General features: G+C 36.6%; 4 protein-coding genes across 4 annotated transcripts; 2 read left to right on the top strand and 2 right to left on the bottom strand.

Annotated features, from left to right (window-relative positions):
• Window positions 1–2,093: 2,093 nt before the first annotated feature.
• On the bottom strand, window positions 2,094–8,639 carry LOC105227335 (uncharacterized). Its single transcript, XM_011206609.4, has 2 exons — window positions 7,531–8,639; window positions 2,094–3,984 (listed from the first exon to the last, which is right to left on the bottom strand). The coding sequence occupies exons 1-2, from the start codon at window positions 8,431–8,433 to the stop codon at window positions 3,361–3,363; spliced, it is 1,527 nt and encodes a 508-aa protein (XP_011204911.2). The 5' UTR covers window positions 8,434–8,639; the 3' UTR covers window positions 2,094–3,360.
• LOC125778972 (uncharacterized) lies at window positions 4,696–5,975 on the top strand. The gene is made up of 3 exons (XM_049458931.1): window positions 4,696–4,981; window positions 5,045–5,234; window positions 5,291–5,975. Exons 1-3 carry the CDS (start codon window positions 4,971–4,973, stop codon window positions 5,834–5,836), a joined length of 747 nt encoding a protein of 248 aa, XP_049314888.1. The 5' UTR covers window positions 4,696–4,970; the 3' UTR covers window positions 5,837–5,975.
• LOC125778971 (putative nuclease HARBI1) lies at window positions 5,957–7,370 on the bottom strand. Its single transcript, XM_049458928.1, has 4 exons — window positions 7,175–7,370; window positions 6,680–7,121; window positions 6,474–6,609; window positions 5,957–6,420 (listed from the first exon to the last, which is right to left on the bottom strand). Exons 1-4 carry the CDS (start codon window positions 7,291–7,293, stop codon window positions 6,047–6,049), a joined length of 1,071 nt encoding a protein of 356 aa, XP_049314885.1. The 5' UTR covers window positions 7,294–7,370; the 3' UTR covers window positions 5,957–6,046.
• Window positions 8,640–17,693: 9,054 nt separating the features above from the next.
• Window positions 17,694–18,419, top strand: LOC105227334 (uncharacterized). The gene is made up of 2 exons (XM_011206608.4): window positions 17,694–18,103; window positions 18,163–18,419. The coding sequence occupies exons 1-2, from the start codon at window positions 17,849–17,851 to the stop codon at window positions 18,289–18,291; spliced, it is 384 nt and encodes a 127-aa protein (XP_011204910.2). The 5' UTR covers window positions 17,694–17,848; the 3' UTR covers window positions 18,292–18,419.
• Window positions 18,420–19,001: the final 582 nt, after the last annotated feature.

Raw genomic sequence — 19,001 nt, 5'->3', positions numbered from 1 at the left:
AGATTAAAATAATTAAAAGAATAATAAAAGTTCAAAATTAAAAGAGAAAATTTAGAAAAAAACTCATTTTTTTTTACTGTTTTCAAGATTATCATTAATTTTAAATTTTTTTTGAAAGAAGTTTTGATTTTTTGTAGTGGGCTTAAAATTTAAATTTCGAAAAAACAAAAATCTAAATTTGGAAAAAAATTCATTTGTATTATTATGTAAAAAATTCACATTTTGAATATTTTAAATTTTTTTCTTTATTTGGTTCAAAAAATATGATTGAAATATTTTTGAAACTAAAGATTAAAAAAGTAAGAAAAGTTTAAAAAAGTAACTTTTGTTTCAAAAATATTTCAATCATATAAAAACAATGGTTTTAAAAATATTTACAATAGTTGAATATTTTTTCTATTTTTGAATTTTAATAAATATAAAACTCTTAGACTCTTAGAAAAGTAATAGGGAAAAATAGTTTCAAAAATATTTTAAAATGAATTTTAAAAATATAAAAAAATGTTTGACATTGTTTTTTAATATTTGAAATTTTCTATTTTGAAAATTTATTTTCCAATTTTGGAATTTTTTGTTTTCAATTTAATTTTTTTTTAATTTTTATTTTTTTTTTCAATATTGAACATTTTTTTCAAATACTTCGTTCAGGTGCCGTTTTTGTGGACCCAAATAAATTGAAAAAGTTGTAGCCATGATTCGATTATGTTAGGTTGTGTCGATATGGAGTCTAAGGTCTACAATAATGCCAAAAAGTGTTTCTCTTGTAATTTAACAAAAATACCAAGCCTTACGTTCAAAACAGATGATAAAAAATTTCATTTTCCACCACAAATTAAATAAAATTTGAAAATTTAAATTCGTACTTTCATAATTAAACGATTTTATTTTAAACGTAAATACTTAAGTTTTTGCTTTCCATTAACTTCTAATATTAAATTTTAATTTTCTATGTATTGCAACAAAAACATAAACTACGAAAGACACCAAAAACGCAAAAACTAAAAACGCGTCAAATGTTGTGACATATTTTAAAACTTCTTATAAGCAATAAAGCCAATAACTAAATATTTTAACAATTGGCAAATGTGAAAGGCACCAAGAAACCAAAAAATATGCATAAATGTTAATAAAAATCTAACTTTGTTTTTTAAAAACAACTTTTTCGCAAACTAATTTCGTTGCTAAAATATCTTTCAAGGCGTAAGAATTTATCAAATAACGCGAAATATTATTTTTAAGTACTCTAGACACACACACACACACACATACGTAAATACACTAGTGAAACACCTGTAAATAAATCATTATTGAACATATACGGTAAATAAAATTACAACAACTAATATGTAAGCAGTAAATAAAATGATTAACAACGAATAAGATTCGCCGTCAAACAATTATTTAACTTTCTCCTGCTCAAACGCTTGACAATACACAAATGCGAGCAATCTGCTAACAACAACAAACACTATATATACTATATACACCATTTAATCAAAATGCAGTTAGCATTAAGTTACACACAGGCTTAGTTGCTGGCGCATGTAGCACTTGCAATATGTACATATATATATATATAAATACATGCACAGTAACTAAATCACTTTATATATATGTGTATAGAGAAAACTCTTTTATTTTTAATTGTTTACTTCTTTTAGACGCTATTTGTAATCAAAAACTTAGTAACTTTTATATTATATGTAACTGTATGTATTAGTTGTAGGCATAGCTACTCCACACACTGTGTTTATATTAAATGGAATTTTTTTTACCACACTTTGCGCCCAAACAATTTCAAATATTTTATTGTTAATTTTACTTTATTTGAATTTATATTAAATAGAAATTTAATTTTAAGCGCTGACATGGAAATTGTATGAGCCAAGAAATAATGAAATATATATACAAATTAATAAAAAAAAATATCATATATTTTACATACACACACAAAGAATTTTCGAACACCACTTTTGTTTAGCTCAATGCGCCAGAAAAGGCGTCACACTGCACAAACTTTTGTGCTTACAAAAAAAAAAAAACACAAAAAAATACAAGTAATTAAAACTAACAAAATACAAAAACAACATAACTGTTATACGTAATGAATTGGTTTATTTAAATAGTTTTATTACAAGCAAAAACTGTTATTATAAATATTACGCTGCTTTGTACAATTGCTTTAAATCACATTTTTGTAGTTGTTGTTTATTTCTACTATTTGTCGCTTTTTATTTTGTTTAATTTAATCACTTTTATGTTTAACTCATAATAGGTACCTTTGTTAGCTTCTATAGTATTTCAATTCTGCTAATTAATCACTACCTCTACATACATACATACATATATAACAACAATTTATATAGTTATAAATATAGTAGCAAATATTTTTCACCATCTTTTACTATTTTTCTTTTATTACAAATGTAAATACTTTCAATATCAAAGTCGCAGCACTCTTACAGGGTGTTTACTACTGCGCCACTTAATAAAATATATATAATTTAATATAATTATCAACACAATTAATGAGTTCACGCTTCACTCTAACGGCACTACATGGCACTTTGTTATTAAAATAATTATAATTTGGTGGGTAGCGCTACTAAGTCACTTTCTAATAAACTTCATTGAGTTTAAACACGTTTATTGGCGTTTCAGTCAGCAACTTAATTGAGTCAATTAGCTAATTGTTTGCATTAATACTTTTAATGGTGGAAATAAACACTAATTGACTTAATTAAGTAACTTTCTGAAGCGCATATTATAGCTTAATTCAATATGTACAATTCTCTTCTCAATTTTTTTTACTGGAATGCTTTTGTGAGTAACTCAGTTTAAGCTGTTTGCTGCCAAATTAATGCTTTCAATTTGTACAACTTCCTTGAACAACCAAATATTTTCACCACAACCTGTAATACACCACACTCTATCTCTCTATACCTTTTCTATCTCTCTTTTTTGCCCTGTATTTTCCTCTCTCCCTCTCTCTCTCTTCTCCTTTCTATCTCTCTTTCCCTCTATATTTATCCCTTTCTCTTTATCTATGCCCCTCTCCCTCTTTTCATTCCTCTCTTTCCTTCTACCTTCTCTCTATTTACCGCTCTCTCTCTTTTTTCCCTCTCTCTCTCTTTACCCCCCTTTTCTATTTTACTTTCCCTCTCTCTCTCTTTCACTCTCTCTCCCTCTCTCGTTCCCTTTCTTACACTTTCTCTCTCTCTTCCCCTTTTTTCACTCTCTTTCACTTTCCCTCTGTCTCTTTCTTTCCCCAATGACTCTCTTACACTCTTTACACTTCCGCTAATGTACTATTTTCTTTCCCTATCACGCTGACCGCGCTCTCCCTTTCACATTTATCCATTAATACTTCAATACGGCTTCAAGCATGTCGTACTTCTGCAAATCTAAAACATTGCCAATCATACGCCTTTTAAATATGGGCAGCGTGCGTTCGGTCAAAATATCCAGTTCATCGACCAACTCTGCGGCGTTTTGACTTTTTGTAGACATTGTTTTGTTGTAGTTGCTCTTCTGTCGCTGCTGTTCCACGTCACTTTGTTGTGCTCCGTTCCCGTCATCGCTTGCTGCATCTGTGTCCGAAGAGTCCGATGATGATGAACATGAGGAGAGTTCTTGTATCGCCTCGGAGACTTTATCCAAATCTGGTAATTCACTCGCATTCGACACGAAGAATGGCACTGCAAACGCGGACATGCAATAACCATAGACGCCGAATTGTCTTAATTGTTGGCGGAATATTGCTTCGGGATATAGGACAGCCGGGTCCAATTCGTAGTCGCGTATAAACTGTGCCAATGTGTCGTAATAGATTTGCATGAATTCATTGAAATGCGCATCGCGTAGCGGTTTCTCTGTGCAGGCATAAAGATAGTGTACCAGATCCAAGATTGGCGGTGAGTAGCGCGAAATTTGAAAGTCAATCAGTTTGGCCTTGATGGCGGTGTTGCGTTGTTTGTTGTTGGACTGCAATAATATGGTGTTGAATAAGATTTGAATGTTTTACAGGTAAATATTATATTTATTTTCTCTTTAGTTTGGGAAATATATATATATAGGTAACTGGCTGCCAGTTTCCCGCGAATCTACCGCATGACTGTAAAATAACATAACATCACGGCGCGACAGTCACCCAAGCAGTGGCCAGGCACTGTGCCTGCTCTGCTTATATAGGCAACTGGCGGCCAGCTTCCCGCGAATTTACCGCATGACTTTCAAATAACATAACATCACGGCGTGACAGTCACCAAAGCACTGGCCAAGCACTGTGCCTTCTCTGCTTATATAGCCAACTGGCGGCCAGCTTCCCGCGAATTTACCGCATGACTGTAAAATAAGATAACATCACGGCGCGAAAGTCACTGGCCATAATATAACATGACGGCGCGACAGTCACCTAAGCACTGGTCAGGCACGGTGCCTGCTCTGCTTATATAGGCAACTGGCTGCCAGTTTCCCGCGAATCTACCGCATGACTGTAAAATAACATAACATCACGGCGCGACAGTCACCTAAGCACTGGCCAGGCACGGTGCCTGCTCTGCTTATATAGCCAACTGGCTGCCAGTTTCCCGCGAATCTACCGCGTGACTGTAAAATAACATAACGTCACGGCGCGACAGTCACTGGGCATAACATAACACCACGGCGCGACAGTCACCTAAGCGCGTTTCCCAAACTCTTCCTTCACACACAAAAAACAAATGCCCCTATTGCGGTTTTCAACCCAACTGCATTTCAGTCGAAGTTTAAAAATTCAGTATTGCCAACTTCAACTCAACCCGTCAAAAAAAATTGCGGTTGAAGTATGATCGAACTTCAACTTTTTTTGGTATTGCGGTTTTCAACACTGTACAAGTGGGGTTGACTAGTATATAAATTAATTTCAACTGCTTAATAGCAGTTGAAGTTCAACATTCGAGCAGTGAAAAACAAAAAAATATTAAAGAAAAATGGAGAACGGGTAAAATAACTATTTTAATTAATGTTAAATTAATTTTAATTAATATATTTTATACATTTTTAGAAAAAATAAAGTTACAACAAAAAAGCAATTTGAAAAATTGGTGGAGTTAATGGAGAAGTTTCCAGAAGTAGGAAGAGGAAAGCCACAATTTGGAAACAGTAAATTGAAAATTAAAGAATTGTGGGAGAGTGTGGCACTGCAGTTAAATTGTTTAGGGCCACCAAGCAGAACTGCCTACGAATGGGGACGAGTAAGTTATGGTTATGATATTAAAAATATTAACTAAATTTAAAATTTTTTTATTAGGTGTGGATTCACTATAAGGCAAGTCTGAAGAAAAAACTTGCCAACAACAGGAATAACTACCTTGCGACTGGTGGTGGACCGTCGCAAGAGCAGTCGCTGAGCCCAATGGAGGAGAGCGTGGCCCAGCTTATTCAATTAAGGGAAGCAGTTGCACCAAGTGGGTCAGCATTTGGTGTGGAGAATATACCTCCTACTGTCGCCGATGTACCCCTTGAACGCTCGCCATTGTCCACTCCAGTTGTGCAGGAATGCCCGACTCCTTCCAGGACAGTTCAGTTAAGGAGGGCGAACAATTGCATGGAGTCAGAAAGGCTGCAACTCCTTTCAACGCAGGCTGAAACGCAACAGCAAATTTTAAAAAAAATTGGACAGTTGGAGAAAACTGTGCATAAATCGTATACTCTCCAAAAAGAAGCTTTGGATTTAAAAAAAAGGAAAATGGAGATATACGAAAGAAAAGCAAACGAGGCGCATGAACTCCATGCACTTAAAACTGAGGTGCAGCGCCTCAAAATTGCTAAATTAAAATCTTCGCAAAGATTTTAATTTTTTGGTTATTTAACACAAGTAATATTTTTTTTATTTTATTTTTAATTATTCTGGAATGAAGTGATATTTTATATTTTTGTACCATAGTTTAAGTTTACATTAAAAAATGAAGTGACATTGTTATTTAATGAATTTATTTAAATATAATTTAAATATATGCCTGAATGCACATTAGAAAGAATAAATGAAATTTAATATTTTAATTATTTAGAGGGAAGTCATAATATTATTGCGAATTATTCGAGCCGCATCCTCTTCTTCTCTTTCTATGTCCAAAACATCATTGGTCATTGTAGTATTTGAGGTAGATGGTATTTCTTCCGGAGATTCCACTTGAAAGTGTTGGCAAATATTGTGCAATGCGCAACAAGCATTCACAATTTGCGTAGCCTTTTCAGGAGTGTAATGTAAACCTCGTACAGATAAAAGACATCGAAATCTACTCTTGAGTACACCAATTGTTCGCTCTACAATATTCCGGGCCTTTGAGTGTACTGTATTGTAGCGTGCTTGGGGTGAAGAAGCTTCCGTCAAGCGATAAGGCGTCATTAAAAATTTGTGCAAAGGATAGCCAGCGTCGCCTAATAAATTACATTACTCCAATTATTTAGCAATAAATACGATAAAGTCTTACCCAAGATCCAAGTGTTATTCTGTATGTTGTTCTGTAAATGCACTTTCAAATCGCTAACATTGAAAACAAAAGAGTCATGATTTGCGCCTGCATGCCTAGCATCCACATACCGAATAGACATTTTATAATCACAAAGCTAAAAATTTTAAGAAATTATATTATTATATATAATTTTGTTTCTAATATAATTCAGATTTTATACATACAATCATCACGTTTAAACTATAGTAGCCCTTTCTATTAAGATACAGATGTTGCACTTCTTTTTTTGGTGAAATTATGCGAACATGAGTCCCGTCGATGCATCCAACTACTCCCGGAAAACCACTTTTTGAATAAAAAGATACTTTTGAAGCGTTTTGCTCCTCCTCAGTCATTTGATATTTTATCCATTTGGCACAAATACGTTGTTCAAATATTTTAAGAACCTCCTTAATTACTAAGGATACCGTAGGTTGCGCCAACCCAATGTTAAAATCATTTCCACTGCATTTTTGATAACCACCGTCAGAAAGAAAACGCAGAGTTGCGCATAATTTTAATATAGGAGGTATGGCCGTTCCTTGCACACGTTTGTGGAAATGTTCCTTCATCTCATTCAGCAAAAAACAAAATGCTTCTTTATTTAATCGAAAATAACTTATGAATCTGCAACAAATATTATTAAAAAACCACTCAATTGTGAAAAAACTATGGCTTACTTTGCATTTGGAAGCTCCAATGGATTTGAGTGATCACGAAGGCTTTTTCGTATACGTAGCACATCAATTTTGCGCCCAATATTTTCGTTATTATAATATAAGTCAAAACTTATGTCCATTTTTTATTTATTCACTTTTTCGCGAGCGACAACTGAATTATTGCTTAAATATGTCGTTTCAGCTGTTTCACTATCTGTCAAATTTCCCTTTCTTAGGTTGGCAACGCCAATCATACTTCGACTGAACTTAGTTGAAGTTCGCAATACCGAAAAAGAGTTTGGTTGATCTGAAGTTGAGTTGCCTTAACTTCAATTCGACCAAGTCGGGTTGAAAACCGCAATAGGGGCAAAACTTACATCAAATTTGTAGAGTATGTTGTTATTCCAGAAATCGCCGTGACATATAACCGAGTAGGGCGCATACGCCGCGCCATCGACTGCATCCAAACAAATGCTGTGGAAATTATCCTCAATTTTATGCAGCGCCAGCAGCACCTCACGCATCTGTGGCGTATCTTCGCCGCTCAGCTTCAAGTCTGCCTCGAGCAAGTGACGTGTGCGCCGCACATATTTCTTGCCAAACTCCACTGACACTTCCTCCATGTCCGGCGTAAAGAGGTTATCATCCATTTGTGCGACCAACGCGGCAAAGCGCGCTGGCTGACGCGCCTGCAATACAAACGACATGGCATGCAACTGCGCGAGCGCACGAAAGGCGCACACCACCAAATCATAGGTGGGTAGATTGGTACGTGAGTTGATTGCAAAATCTACGGCGGTTAAATCCTCAAAAATTATAAACTCAGTGTCGTCCTTCAACGAAGCGTATAACATTTGCGGCGCGGCACTAAACTGCGCGCGCGTTACTCCTACCGCGTGTGGCGCGTGCAGCGCATTAAACTCACTAAACACATTTGCGTACATAAACACTTCTCGTGTGTACACGTCCTTGACGCGCATATGTGTGCGGCGCGCTGGGCTTGTAGGTGCGATCTTCAAAATCGTATGCAACGCAGCTGACTTCGTTGGCGCGCTTGTAGGCGTTAAACGTACTTTCAGCACGGAGCCATAGGAATTTTCACCAGGCCCGCCTATGGGCTGCACAGCCAATTCGAAATCGCCGATGGCATTGCGATTGGCTAACTCGCGGTAAGCGTCCAAAACTTGTGGTGAAAGTAAGTCACTTTGTTGTTCCAGCAGCGCGGTGTCGGCCGGCACACTTTTTACCGCAATATTTTGCTTTGGTCTGCTCTCCAACATGCTTGCAGTGTTTACAAATGAATTACGAAAACAAATAACACAACACAAACACAAACTTATAATTTTATGCGCACTCTTTCACTACGCGCTTATGTAATTTAAGTAAGTTTTGAATTTTTGTTTTGATATTGGCCGCGCGCTTACACTGATTGCTCTTCCGCGTCGTCTGTGTCCAATTGACCGACTGATTCCACCAACCAGCCGTCCACAAGCTTTTATAGTAGTGAGTGAGCACTTGTAGCCGCGCGCTCTACGTTCTACAGCGATTCAAGCGTACGCCGGCTATTTGCTCCGTTGCTCTCTGTTGCACTCAACAGCGCTCGCGCATCATAACGATGACATTCACGTGCTTTTGGCGGCGGAAATCGTTTTCACTGTGCAAATATCACTGTTGTTATAGTTGTTGTTGGTGCTTCCCCCGTTGTTTGGGGTAGCTGACGAATGCACTCGGCGGAGTGCATTTAAGCCGCTTCGTTTTTTTGCTGCTGTGCGGTATTGCACTCGGTTAAATAGCAAAAGCAAAAACTTTTTTCTAAACTAACGATCACTACAACACAAGTCAATGAACCCGAACGCTAAATGTAAAATGCAACAACAAGAGCAAAAATAGTGAGCTTTTACTTAGATAATTAGTGTCTGTTTATAATTCATTCGCTATTTTCTGCATTCATACACCGATATGTCTATATTATAGTATTTACAGGTTCAAGGCTATTCAAGTGAGCGCAGATAAGTGAATCGTTTGAGTGGTAAGTTTTGAAGGTTCATTAACCTGCTTGATTAGTAAGCTATTAGGTAAGTAGTTATAACTGTGGTTAATATTGGGTTGTCAAAAAAGTCTTACGGTATTTTTATTGAATCAATTCGTGTGGCACCCATACATCGAGCTTCTTAGTGACTCCAAGCTTCTTCAAATGGTTTATAACGGTTTGATGACTACTATGCCGGTCTCTTTCGAGCAATTCAGCGATTTTATCGCAATTTTCGACGACAGGCCTTCCGGAGCGTGGCGCATCTTCGACCACCTCTACACCAGAACGAAAACGTTGAAACCATCGTTGTGCGGTGGAAATGGAAACTGTATCGGGTCCATAAACTGCACAAATTTTATTGGCGGCTTGAGATGCATTTTTGCCTTTATCGTAGTAGTACTGTAAAATATGCCGTATTTTCTCTTTATTTTGCTCCATGTTTGCGACGCTATAACTCACGAACGACTTAAAAAAAAACGACAATCAATCAAAAAAGTGTTAGCGCGTAAAATGAGCTTTCCAAAAAGGTATAGCATGACCCGATGCGACGAATAAAACTAGAACTACGCGCTTTCAGCGCCAACTAGCGAAAATACCGCAAAACTTTTTTGACAACCAATATAATGCAGTTCTTGACACTTAACTATAGTTCTTAACTATTGAACTATTTTATTAAATAGCTCCATAGAAGTGTTTGACATCACGATTTGATGGGATTGTCGCTATAATAAGCTCATAATCGCTATTAAGCTCATAAGTGGAAACATAACCTCACTTTTGTAATCCCAAAATTCAAACAAGTATTAAAATCACATACATATATACTCAATATATTTTTCAGTGATCGGTGCAACAGCAATGAGGGGTAAGCTTTGCGTGATTCACACTTACTAAGCAAGTCAGCCCTTTGAGAGATTTATAAGTTTGGAAATTTGTATGAAACATAACCTTACAATTTGGTTAAGTTATTTTGGGAACTTAAAACAACCATTACATTATTTCAGACTTTAAATTTTTCCATTATAGCCGATGGTATTGATTAGATGATCCAAATTATCTCGTAATTATAGGGCGGTCAAAGATAGAGTTAAGACTGAAATGAGTTTTTTTCCTCTTCAGGCAAAATAAAATACCAAAACTCAAAGAGAATTTATATTTGACATATAAAATATTTTTATAAACTTTAACGGAAGTAATTTAAGATTTCTAACATCCCCAATTTGTTAGAGAACACTGACAAGGCCGAGTCAACAAAAGCTTTGGTCTTCAAAAGTGTTAAGTGATAATATAGTAAATAGATAATAGAGTATAGAGAAAAGTCATTTCATCATGGAAAAATATGCCATCCAATAACGATTCGAAATTATTAAAATTTACTGCCGAAATTTGGAGTCAGTGCCTCAACTTTAAGAGTTGAATTTATGGCCGTCATAATCGTTCTGTCAGATCAACAACTGAGCGCCTAGTGGAAAATTTTAATCCACAGCCACAGTACAAAATGTTCCTGTGCCAGCGAGACAAAGAAGAGTAAGGAGTGTCGAGAATATTACCCCGCTAGGGCAACAATTGAGGAAGACCCCAGGCTCTCACACGTCGTTCTCAAGCGTTGGGCATTCCTGTGACGTCGTTATGGCGCATTTCGAGAAAAGATCTTGGCCTACATCCTAACAAGATCAAATTGGTGCAAGAACTGCAGCCACTTGACCCAGAATCCAGAATCGTCGTATGTTCGTGAATTGGGCTGAACAACAACTTGAAAATGATCCGAATTTTCATCGAAAAATCATCTTCAGCGATGGGGCTCATTTCTGGCTGAATGGCTTCGTCGATAAGCAAAATATGCGTTTGCATCCAGAAAAAATTACGGCTTGGTGCAGTCCGTACTTCTTCCGAGATAATCAAGAGCGAAACATTATTGTGAATTGGAATCGCTACCGCTCAGTCATAATCGAATATTTTTGGTCCGAATCGGTTGATTTGGACTTGGACAATATGTGCTTCCAACAGAACTCCGCCACAAGCCACACAGCGCATGTCAGAATCAATTTATTGAAAAACCAGTTTGGTAAACGTGTTATCTCACGAAATGGCTCAGTCAGTTGGCCGCCTCGGTCGTGCGATTTGCACCGTCTATTATTTCTTGTAAGGTTACGTTAAGTCTGTGGTCTAAGCCAACAAGCCAGCGACGATTCATGAACTTTGTAAGAATATCGAACGTAAAATTGCAGCAGTGTCGGCCGGTTTAGGGTTCACGGTCTGGAGAAGTGTGCCCGTGGTGGCCATGCAAGAGAAATCGATATTCAGTATGTTAAGAGTCCGAGTATGTTAAATTTTTCACTGGTGTTGTTTTCTGGATCTCAATTCCAGGTTTCGGCAAAATGGTGGTTTTGGAACTCCAGACTCTTATAAAAATACCTTCAGTGTTGTATATTATAAAAGATTATCTCAAAACCATAAGGTTATACAAAATTTTGAATTTTTTTAATGATTATATATATAGAAAGAGAGAAAAAAAAAATTAAAAGGATTCACAAGCATTTTTGAGAAAACGCTTGATCGTTTAGCAGGCAATATAGAATTTTAGCTGTCCTTAAGAGACCTGTAGCCTACTATTAAGTTAATGTTAGCTGTCAAATTCTATCAGAGGCTTGTCAAAACAACTGTCAAAGATTTTAGCAGGATTTACATATAGCATCTGTTAAGTCCAATCATATTTTTCCAAAACTGACTAATATTTGCGCCAAAAAGAGGTACAAAATAAATTGCCCTTTGAATATTAAAAATACCATATACATATGTGTGCAGACAAAGGCCTCGTAAAATTTATTAACAATTTTAATGCGGAATTGAGCAATTTGCCAATGCAATAAATATTACTTGCAAAAGCTTGTGATACAAACAGACACTATAAGTTTTTGCCGGGGCAGGGGCAAACTTGTTTCATTGCTGTGCGGACAGAAAGAATCCCCCAATAGATAAACACATAGATATTTACAAATGTATCTATGCATTTAGTTATGTATATGTGCTGTGCGTGTTCTCACGGCTACTAAATAATGCATCCATAGTGAATTCGCGGTCAATGTTCTGGCTGAAGGCCGTTTCTAACGCCAAACTGAGCGGTCAACGCACACACCGCTGAATTGCATGCATTATGCACCTGTCTGTTTGCTTACACACATACAAGTATGTAGATATGTACATATTTATGTATGTATGCACGCTGTTAATTAGTCAGCCAATAGTTGTAAAGTGCATGCGGTGCAAAAGCTTTTTTTGACACATACATAACTATATGTATATACATATGTGTGTGTCTGTATGTAAATAGCATGCACTTGGAAAAACTTGCTGTGGAGGTAAGGCAAAAGAACAAGGGAAGTTGGTGATCGGCCGGTGTTTGCCCACACCACTGTCACGGCGACCGCATTGACTATTGTGTTTACAATTTGTATCCGGATATGACTGCAATTAATGCCGCTGATATATGATATATTTTTTTTACATCTAAGTATTTTGGTGTTTATACAAATATTTATATTTTATTTTGTACTTACAATGCAGACAGACATATTTAAAGGTATATAGTATTTATGTAAGTAAATTCACTTGAGAATATTCATATGCAGGCGGATATTGAAACCCAACCTCTTAATGTGTAGTTTGATAATAAAATGTATTTTACGCCGAAAAAATAAAAAGTCGGTCTTTTGTAAGTCTCTAATTGGCCTAACCACCCTTTAAGGTGAATTTATGGCTTGTTGACCCGAAAATAAGAATGTTTTTTCTGAAAATTTTCTCCGGTAAGAAAATATATACGAGGTATTTCCGGAATTTTTGCTCGGTAAGTATGATATATACGAGGGTTACTTTTCATATTTCGGGATGCGGGCAAAAACAAATATCAATCATCGAAAATCGCTTTATTGTTTTTCAGTATATTCTCACTTAAGATCTATGTACATTGTGAGAAAAAAAACTCCGGAAATTGGATTTAAATTCCTTTGGTAAATGATATAAAAAAAATGTGTAAGTTGGTAGGACTGGATTCGCCACACCATCGATAAACACTGGTCTTTGATAGAAAATTGAAAAGTTCATCGAAGGACTGCGGAAGTTGTAAACAACACAAAATGCGCTCGTATGTCTGTATAGCAAAAGATTCTGAGTGTGTATAATATTAAAAATGTCAAACTTTACGACCAAGTGGCCAGATTGAAACAATAGGCTTACCGAATTCTGAAATATAAAAAGCAACCTACGTAAAAAGAGGAAATTATCGCACAGTTGTTGGCAATTTAATTTTTATTGAACATTTACATTATTTTTAGTGATTCAAGTAAAAGGGGAAGGGGAGTACTGAACAATAGCGACAAGACAGCGGCGACCCATTCTCATATTAGAAGTTCTAGCGTCGGGTAAACAAAATATGGAACGCCACACGAAAAATATTTTCTACCACTTTCCTTTAAAAAACAGTTTATCATTAAAAATGCAGCGTACATTTTATTCAACTCCCCTTCAATCCCTCCAACCGAAAAGCGAACCCAATGCACTGTGCGATCAAGGCAACACCAAATATGTTGTAGGTAGTTTTAGCCAAAGTGCAAGTTCACCGACACACCGGAGCGCTCAACAACAAACTCAACAAAATGCCAACTCAGCCATTTTAATTATGCAATGCATTGCAGTTGAAGTGTTTTCCACGCTAAACAGCATTTTGTTAAGCAAAAATAGTTAAAAATAAATGAATGCGATTGTAAATTCAGAAATGTTATCACACCAAAGCGCGCTTGATAATGCCTGACAACGATTCTACTAATATACATATATATATATATATATATGTGCGTTTGTGTGTACATGTGTATGTCTGAATGTACGTGTGTGAATAATAGTAGCGATTGTGGCGTAAAATTATCGGAATTGCTGGAATAGAAATTTGATGATAAGCACTTTTCAACCTCAATTCACTGAGCACTACGGAAATTTCTGCATCACAGCAGGCACCTTTAGAGACGCAAGCGCGTTACGAGTATTAGTAAACAAATAAATGTTATAAATATTTGACTCCAAGGGCGGTTATTGGCTTAGCTGCTGTGGTGTTTGGAAATTCATAATCTTTTTAGTTTCGAAAATGTAAATATAATGTGACGCTGCATGCTAATTGCATTGATGATTAGCTTCCGCATGTGTTTAGAGAATGTCTAGATTTGTATATATTATATATATGTACATATGTATATGTATATATATATGTAAGTGCATTTAGAAATTACATTGGGTTGATTCAAAGTTTCGAAAAGTTTAAGACTACAAATTTTCAAATCAGACATTAGAAAAATATTGTTGTTTTCGTTGTTGTTGTTCTTGTTGTTGCTGTTGTAGCGGGTAGTGAAAGTCTAAAATCAGTGATATAACCTAAATATTAACGGTTAGTGCAATCTACGCTGGCGTGAGCGAATTAGCCATGTTTACATGATCCAAATGTTTAACCTAAATACATCCAGAATAAATTTTTACCGAGAACTACGCGCTCAGAGCTTACTGAATTTATTTAGTCCAAAGAGCTTAAGCTTATCTAAACTCTTCTATTGCCACTGTTGTATTAACCAGCTCGAAATAAATCTAAATAGATCAGACTATATCCTCCCAAGGTTGAATGACAATACCAACTTCCAGGTGAGAATACGCTCTAGACGTAAATGGAGAAGAGATTTAGTAGGAGAGGGGAATACTACCTCAATCTACACCGATGGGTTCAAAATGGACTGCGGAGAGGGGAAGGACATATACTCCAAGGATCATAATATCTCTCTCTTTTCATCTACCAAACTCAGCTGGCATTTTCCAAATGAAAATACAGGGCATAGAGAAGACCTGCGGAGTTCTACTGTATATCTAAGGGGGGATACAGAGAGCCAGCATATACACAGACAATTTGGCGGCATTGTCCACCTAATCGTCGCCAAAGATAAACTCCAACGTGAACAACCAACGTACGAAGGCTTTAGCGCAGAGGCAGATCAAAATCACTTGTCGACAATTTCGGTTTCCGGACTTACAAGACAGCGAAACAGATATGGTTAAAATATGACAAGTTGAGAACCAAGGACTTATTAAGTAGCTCCAGGCAAAGTATATATAGACTTACGGCCACTGAGATATTGGTCTTTGCAGAACTTGCGTTAGAAATGGGAGTTAACAATATTTGCTGCAGTTACAAGCTGGAGGGGAGTAAGGAAACTGCTCTCCACTTCCACTGTGAGAAACAGCTCTATCTATCGCAAACCCGATGTCGAACTGTTGGAAACCATCAGGTACAAAACCTACAGAATAGCGAAGATCAGTAGTTTCATTCGAGGCACTTTAAATGAATCAATATACAAATTTTATACCGACACAATTTAATTTTTTGAGAAACTGAAAAAAAAACCCAGTCGAAGTAGTTAGGATATTGATCAATTTTTGGGTTTCCTCGTGCAAGTTTGAACCCACAGCACATCGACTTATAGTTACGTATTTTACTAAAAATTTCCACAATCCTACAACAAAGCCCTTAATAAATTGGTACACACTCATAGACCTCTACGGGTAGGCGATCGCGTTGCATGTGAGTACTGCGCATTACTCATACGTCACGGTGTTCGATTACATTTGCTGGCCTTCGGTTAGTTGATAAGCTTAATAAACATAAATTTGATTTGAAACCCCATTAACTGGGTCAGCCGGGTATGCAATACTTTCTTGTGTTTATAAATACAGATTTACATAATTTTTGTAAATAATTTAATCTGCTAGTGGAATTCATATATGAAAGGATTCGATAACGCAATAGCCTAGATTTTTTTCAACAAATATTTAGAGAAGAAGAGCGAATGTATGGGTTTGCGGGAATTTCGTTAGTTTAGCGAGAAGATTGCGTATTGGTTTGTCTTTTCGAAACTCTTTATAGGACGTAAATATTACAACAAAAAACAAAGGGTTTTGGCACTAATGCTTAACAGAGTCTGAAGAGCTGCTTATGAATGTAGTAAATATGGAGTAAGTTATGTATTTTAATAGGTTGACTTACTAGTTACTTTAATGTAGGATGAGTTATTTTCAATTTGGTTGCTGTAACGAAAAAAAAAAATAGAAATAATAATATTAATATAAAGGTAATAACATAGAAGTAATTGATAATTAATAAAATATATTTTTATACAAATAATATCCTAACAATAACACTCTATCGTTATGGGTTGATTAGAAAAATAAGTAAGTCTGTCGAAATATTAAAGATTGGTAGTTATCGGCCATATATTATATAGATATGTAGTCGAGTAATCCATACTCAGAAGATAGCTTCAAACTAATTGACTACAATTCAGTCTTTCAGGCCGAAATTGTGTGCATAACAGAAGGTATCAGTGGGATTCTGCTCTAAGCAGCAAGCCCTTTAACATCCCAGTGGATAGCCAAGCGTCAATTAAGGCTATCCGTAGCACCAATACAAAGCCTCACTGGGTTAGGTTATGCAAGCAGGCTAGACTCTGGGTAGGTAAGTTGGTAATGTTGCTGTTGTAGCGGCAGAAAACATTTCTGAAGTATTTTGGAGGAATTCAGCTGGTCTGACAGTTTTGACCGAGTAAAAATCCGGGTCCGTTCCGGTTACGCAAACTTAAATCATATAGGGAAAAAATAAAATAAAATAACAGACGAGCTAGCGGCGAGGAACCCCTCAGGTGTTGTACAACAATCGACACAGGGCATACCATAAAATTATTTTGGGGTAGTTTTGAAGGTGGACGGACCATAAATATCTTACTTATATTTGAAAGGGAACCTAGTAACATTGTAGATGTCATAAATGTGCAACTAGCCTTAAGATCCCACCTTCAGAAAATGGGAAAAGTGAATTCGTGAGTCCGAATGCAGAGCATGCGCGGAGGATGATGTAAAGTAGGAATATTATCTATGCAAAGGCCCAACCTGCAGCCGGATGAGACGGGACACGGCTCCCAATGCTCCAATTTAGGAGACATTTGACAGCAGTGTTACAAGAGATCATGTTAATTACCAGTTCCACTGAAAAGCCGGATAAGGGCCAATTTGGTTACCACCCCGCCTCGAAAGAATGATATTTTTGATGATAATTTCGACTCTGAAACTCTCTCTTTTCCCGAAATGCTGTTTTCAGAGTGAAACGAAAAGCCGAAGCAGCATTGCCGATTGACCTAAAATTTTTACCCGACCTTCTGAGGTATATTTGTCAGATAACGCTCGAAGGAAAGATATTTTTGATGATAATTTCGATTCCAAAGTGCATATTTTTCACGAAAAACAATGCTTAAATTAAATTCGGATTTGCAAGTGGTTCTGACCTCTCAAGTTGTATTGAGTGCAAGCCAGGATTGGCGTATAAATGTAGTCAATTTATGTCTATAAAAAGCTTTCAAAACCCCATTCTAACAACCAACTAAGTTGAGCAACTATAGCTCCGTTATACAAAGTAGGCCGATACATAGAAGCCACAAAAAAATTTTTTCCTTTACAATTCATATTTCTCTACTTTTGCTTCAAGTTTAAGAATTATTAGCACAAAATTCATTATTGATTAATAATATAAAATCATTTGGAAAAAGTTGATAAAAATCCCAGTTTTATCATAAGAAACGCTAATGTTGAAGGCGAGCACTTCACGAGAAACTGCGCACCAGGCCGAGGCTCAAGCGCCGAATTCGTGCAATGAGAACAACAACAACAGTGTACCGTTGGGCAAGGAGGTAGAGGAGGATAACATGCAGAGACGAAGCAGTAGTCGTAAATATGATCGAAACGATGCTGGTCACTATGCGAACAATATGTCAGGAGATGATAGTGACGAAAGCACCGATCGCAGAATGACAACAACGCGAAAATCGCGTAGAATCCAGGTGAATAAAAAATGTATTCCTTTTGTAGTGTGTGAAATAAATGAATTGATTGTTTTTAGCCAACCGATGCGCAAGACTATGACGGCGGCGTATCGGATTGCAGCCACTGTCGAAAGCATCGTATGGCGCGAGCGCGACGCAATCGTCGCAGGAAGTCACGTTCACGCAGTCGTCGTCGCCGTCGTTAGATTTTTATTGTGAAGTTTGAATTTGGTGAAATTTTATGTGTGAGACTTTTGAGCTAAATTGATTTTATGGAAATTTATTATGCGAAATAAAATGGTAGTGAGTCAAAGACATGTTTGATAAACGTAAATTGTTAGTACCGTTATGGAAGTAGTTATTTAGGGGCAACAAGGTAATAACGGGTGATTTTTTTGAGGTTAGGATTTTCATGCATTAGTATTTGACAGATCACGTGGGATTTCAGACATGGTGTCAAAGAGAAAGATGCTCAGTATGCTTTGACATTTCATCATGAATAGACTTACTAACGAGCAACGCTTGCAAATCATTGAATTTTATTACCAAAATCAGTGTTCGGTTCGAAATGTGTTTCGCGCTTTTTTATCGACAAATTTTGTTCAGCGATGAGGCTCATTTCTGGTTGAATGGCTACGTAAATAAGCAAAATTGCCGCATTTGGGGTGAAGAGCAACCAGAAGCCGTTCAAGAACTGCCCATGCATCCCGAAAAATGCACTGTTTGGTGTGGTTTGTACGCTGGTGGAATCATTGGACCGTATTTTTTCAAAGATGCTGTTGGACGCAACGTTACGGTGAATGGCGATCGCTATCGTTCGATGCTAACAAACTTTTTGTTGCCAAAAATGGAAGAACTGAACTTGGTTGACATGTGGTTTCAACAAGATGGCGCTACATGCCACACAGCTCGCGAT

This window comes from Bactrocera dorsalis, chromosome 5, assembly GCF_023373825.1.
Source record: "Bactrocera dorsalis isolate Fly_Bdor chromosome 5, ASM2337382v1, whole genome shotgun sequence".
In the NCBI taxonomy this organism is placed as follows: Eukaryota; Metazoa; Arthropoda; class Insecta; order Diptera; family Tephritidae; genus Bactrocera; species Bactrocera dorsalis.
Note: the sequence above shows the minus strand (reverse complement) of the source record. Positions and strands in the feature narration are given on the sequence as shown.

Excerpts from the sequence above, each read along its gene's own strand:
- LOC105227335 (XM_011206609.4), bottom strand. The coding sequence starts at position 8,433 with ATGTTGGAGAGCAGACCAAAGCAAAATATTGCGGTAAAAAGTGTGCCG. Across the intron at positions 3,985-7,530 it reads ACATACTCTACAAATTTGAT|TCCAACAACAAACAACGCAA; the intron begins GTAAGTTTTGCC and ends ATATTATTGCAG.
- LOC125778971 (XM_049458928.1), bottom strand. The coding sequence starts at position 7,293 with ATGGACATAAGTTTTGACTTATATTATAATAACGAAAATATTGGGCGC. Across the intron at positions 6,610-6,679 it reads ATAGTTTAAACGTGATGATT|CTTTGTGATTATAAAATGTC; the intron begins GTATGTATAAAA and ends TAAAATTTTTAG. Across the intron at positions 6,421-6,473 it reads GAATAACACTTGGATCTTGG|GCGACGCTGGCTATCCTTTG; the intron begins GTAAGACTTTAT and ends GTAATTTATTAG.
- LOC125778972 (XM_049458931.1), top strand. Across the intron at positions 5,235-5,290 it reads CTGCCTACGAATGGGGACGA|GTGTGGATTCACTATAAGGC; the intron begins GTAAGTTATGGT and ends TTTTTTTATTAG.
- LOC105227334 (XM_011206608.4), top strand. The coding sequence starts at position 17,849 with ATGTTGAAGGCGAGCACTTCACGAGAAACTGCGCACCAGGCCGAGGCT. Across the intron at positions 18,104-18,162 it reads GAAAATCGCGTAGAATCCAG|CCAACCGATGCGCAAGACTA; the intron begins GTGAATAAAAAA and ends GATTGTTTTTAG.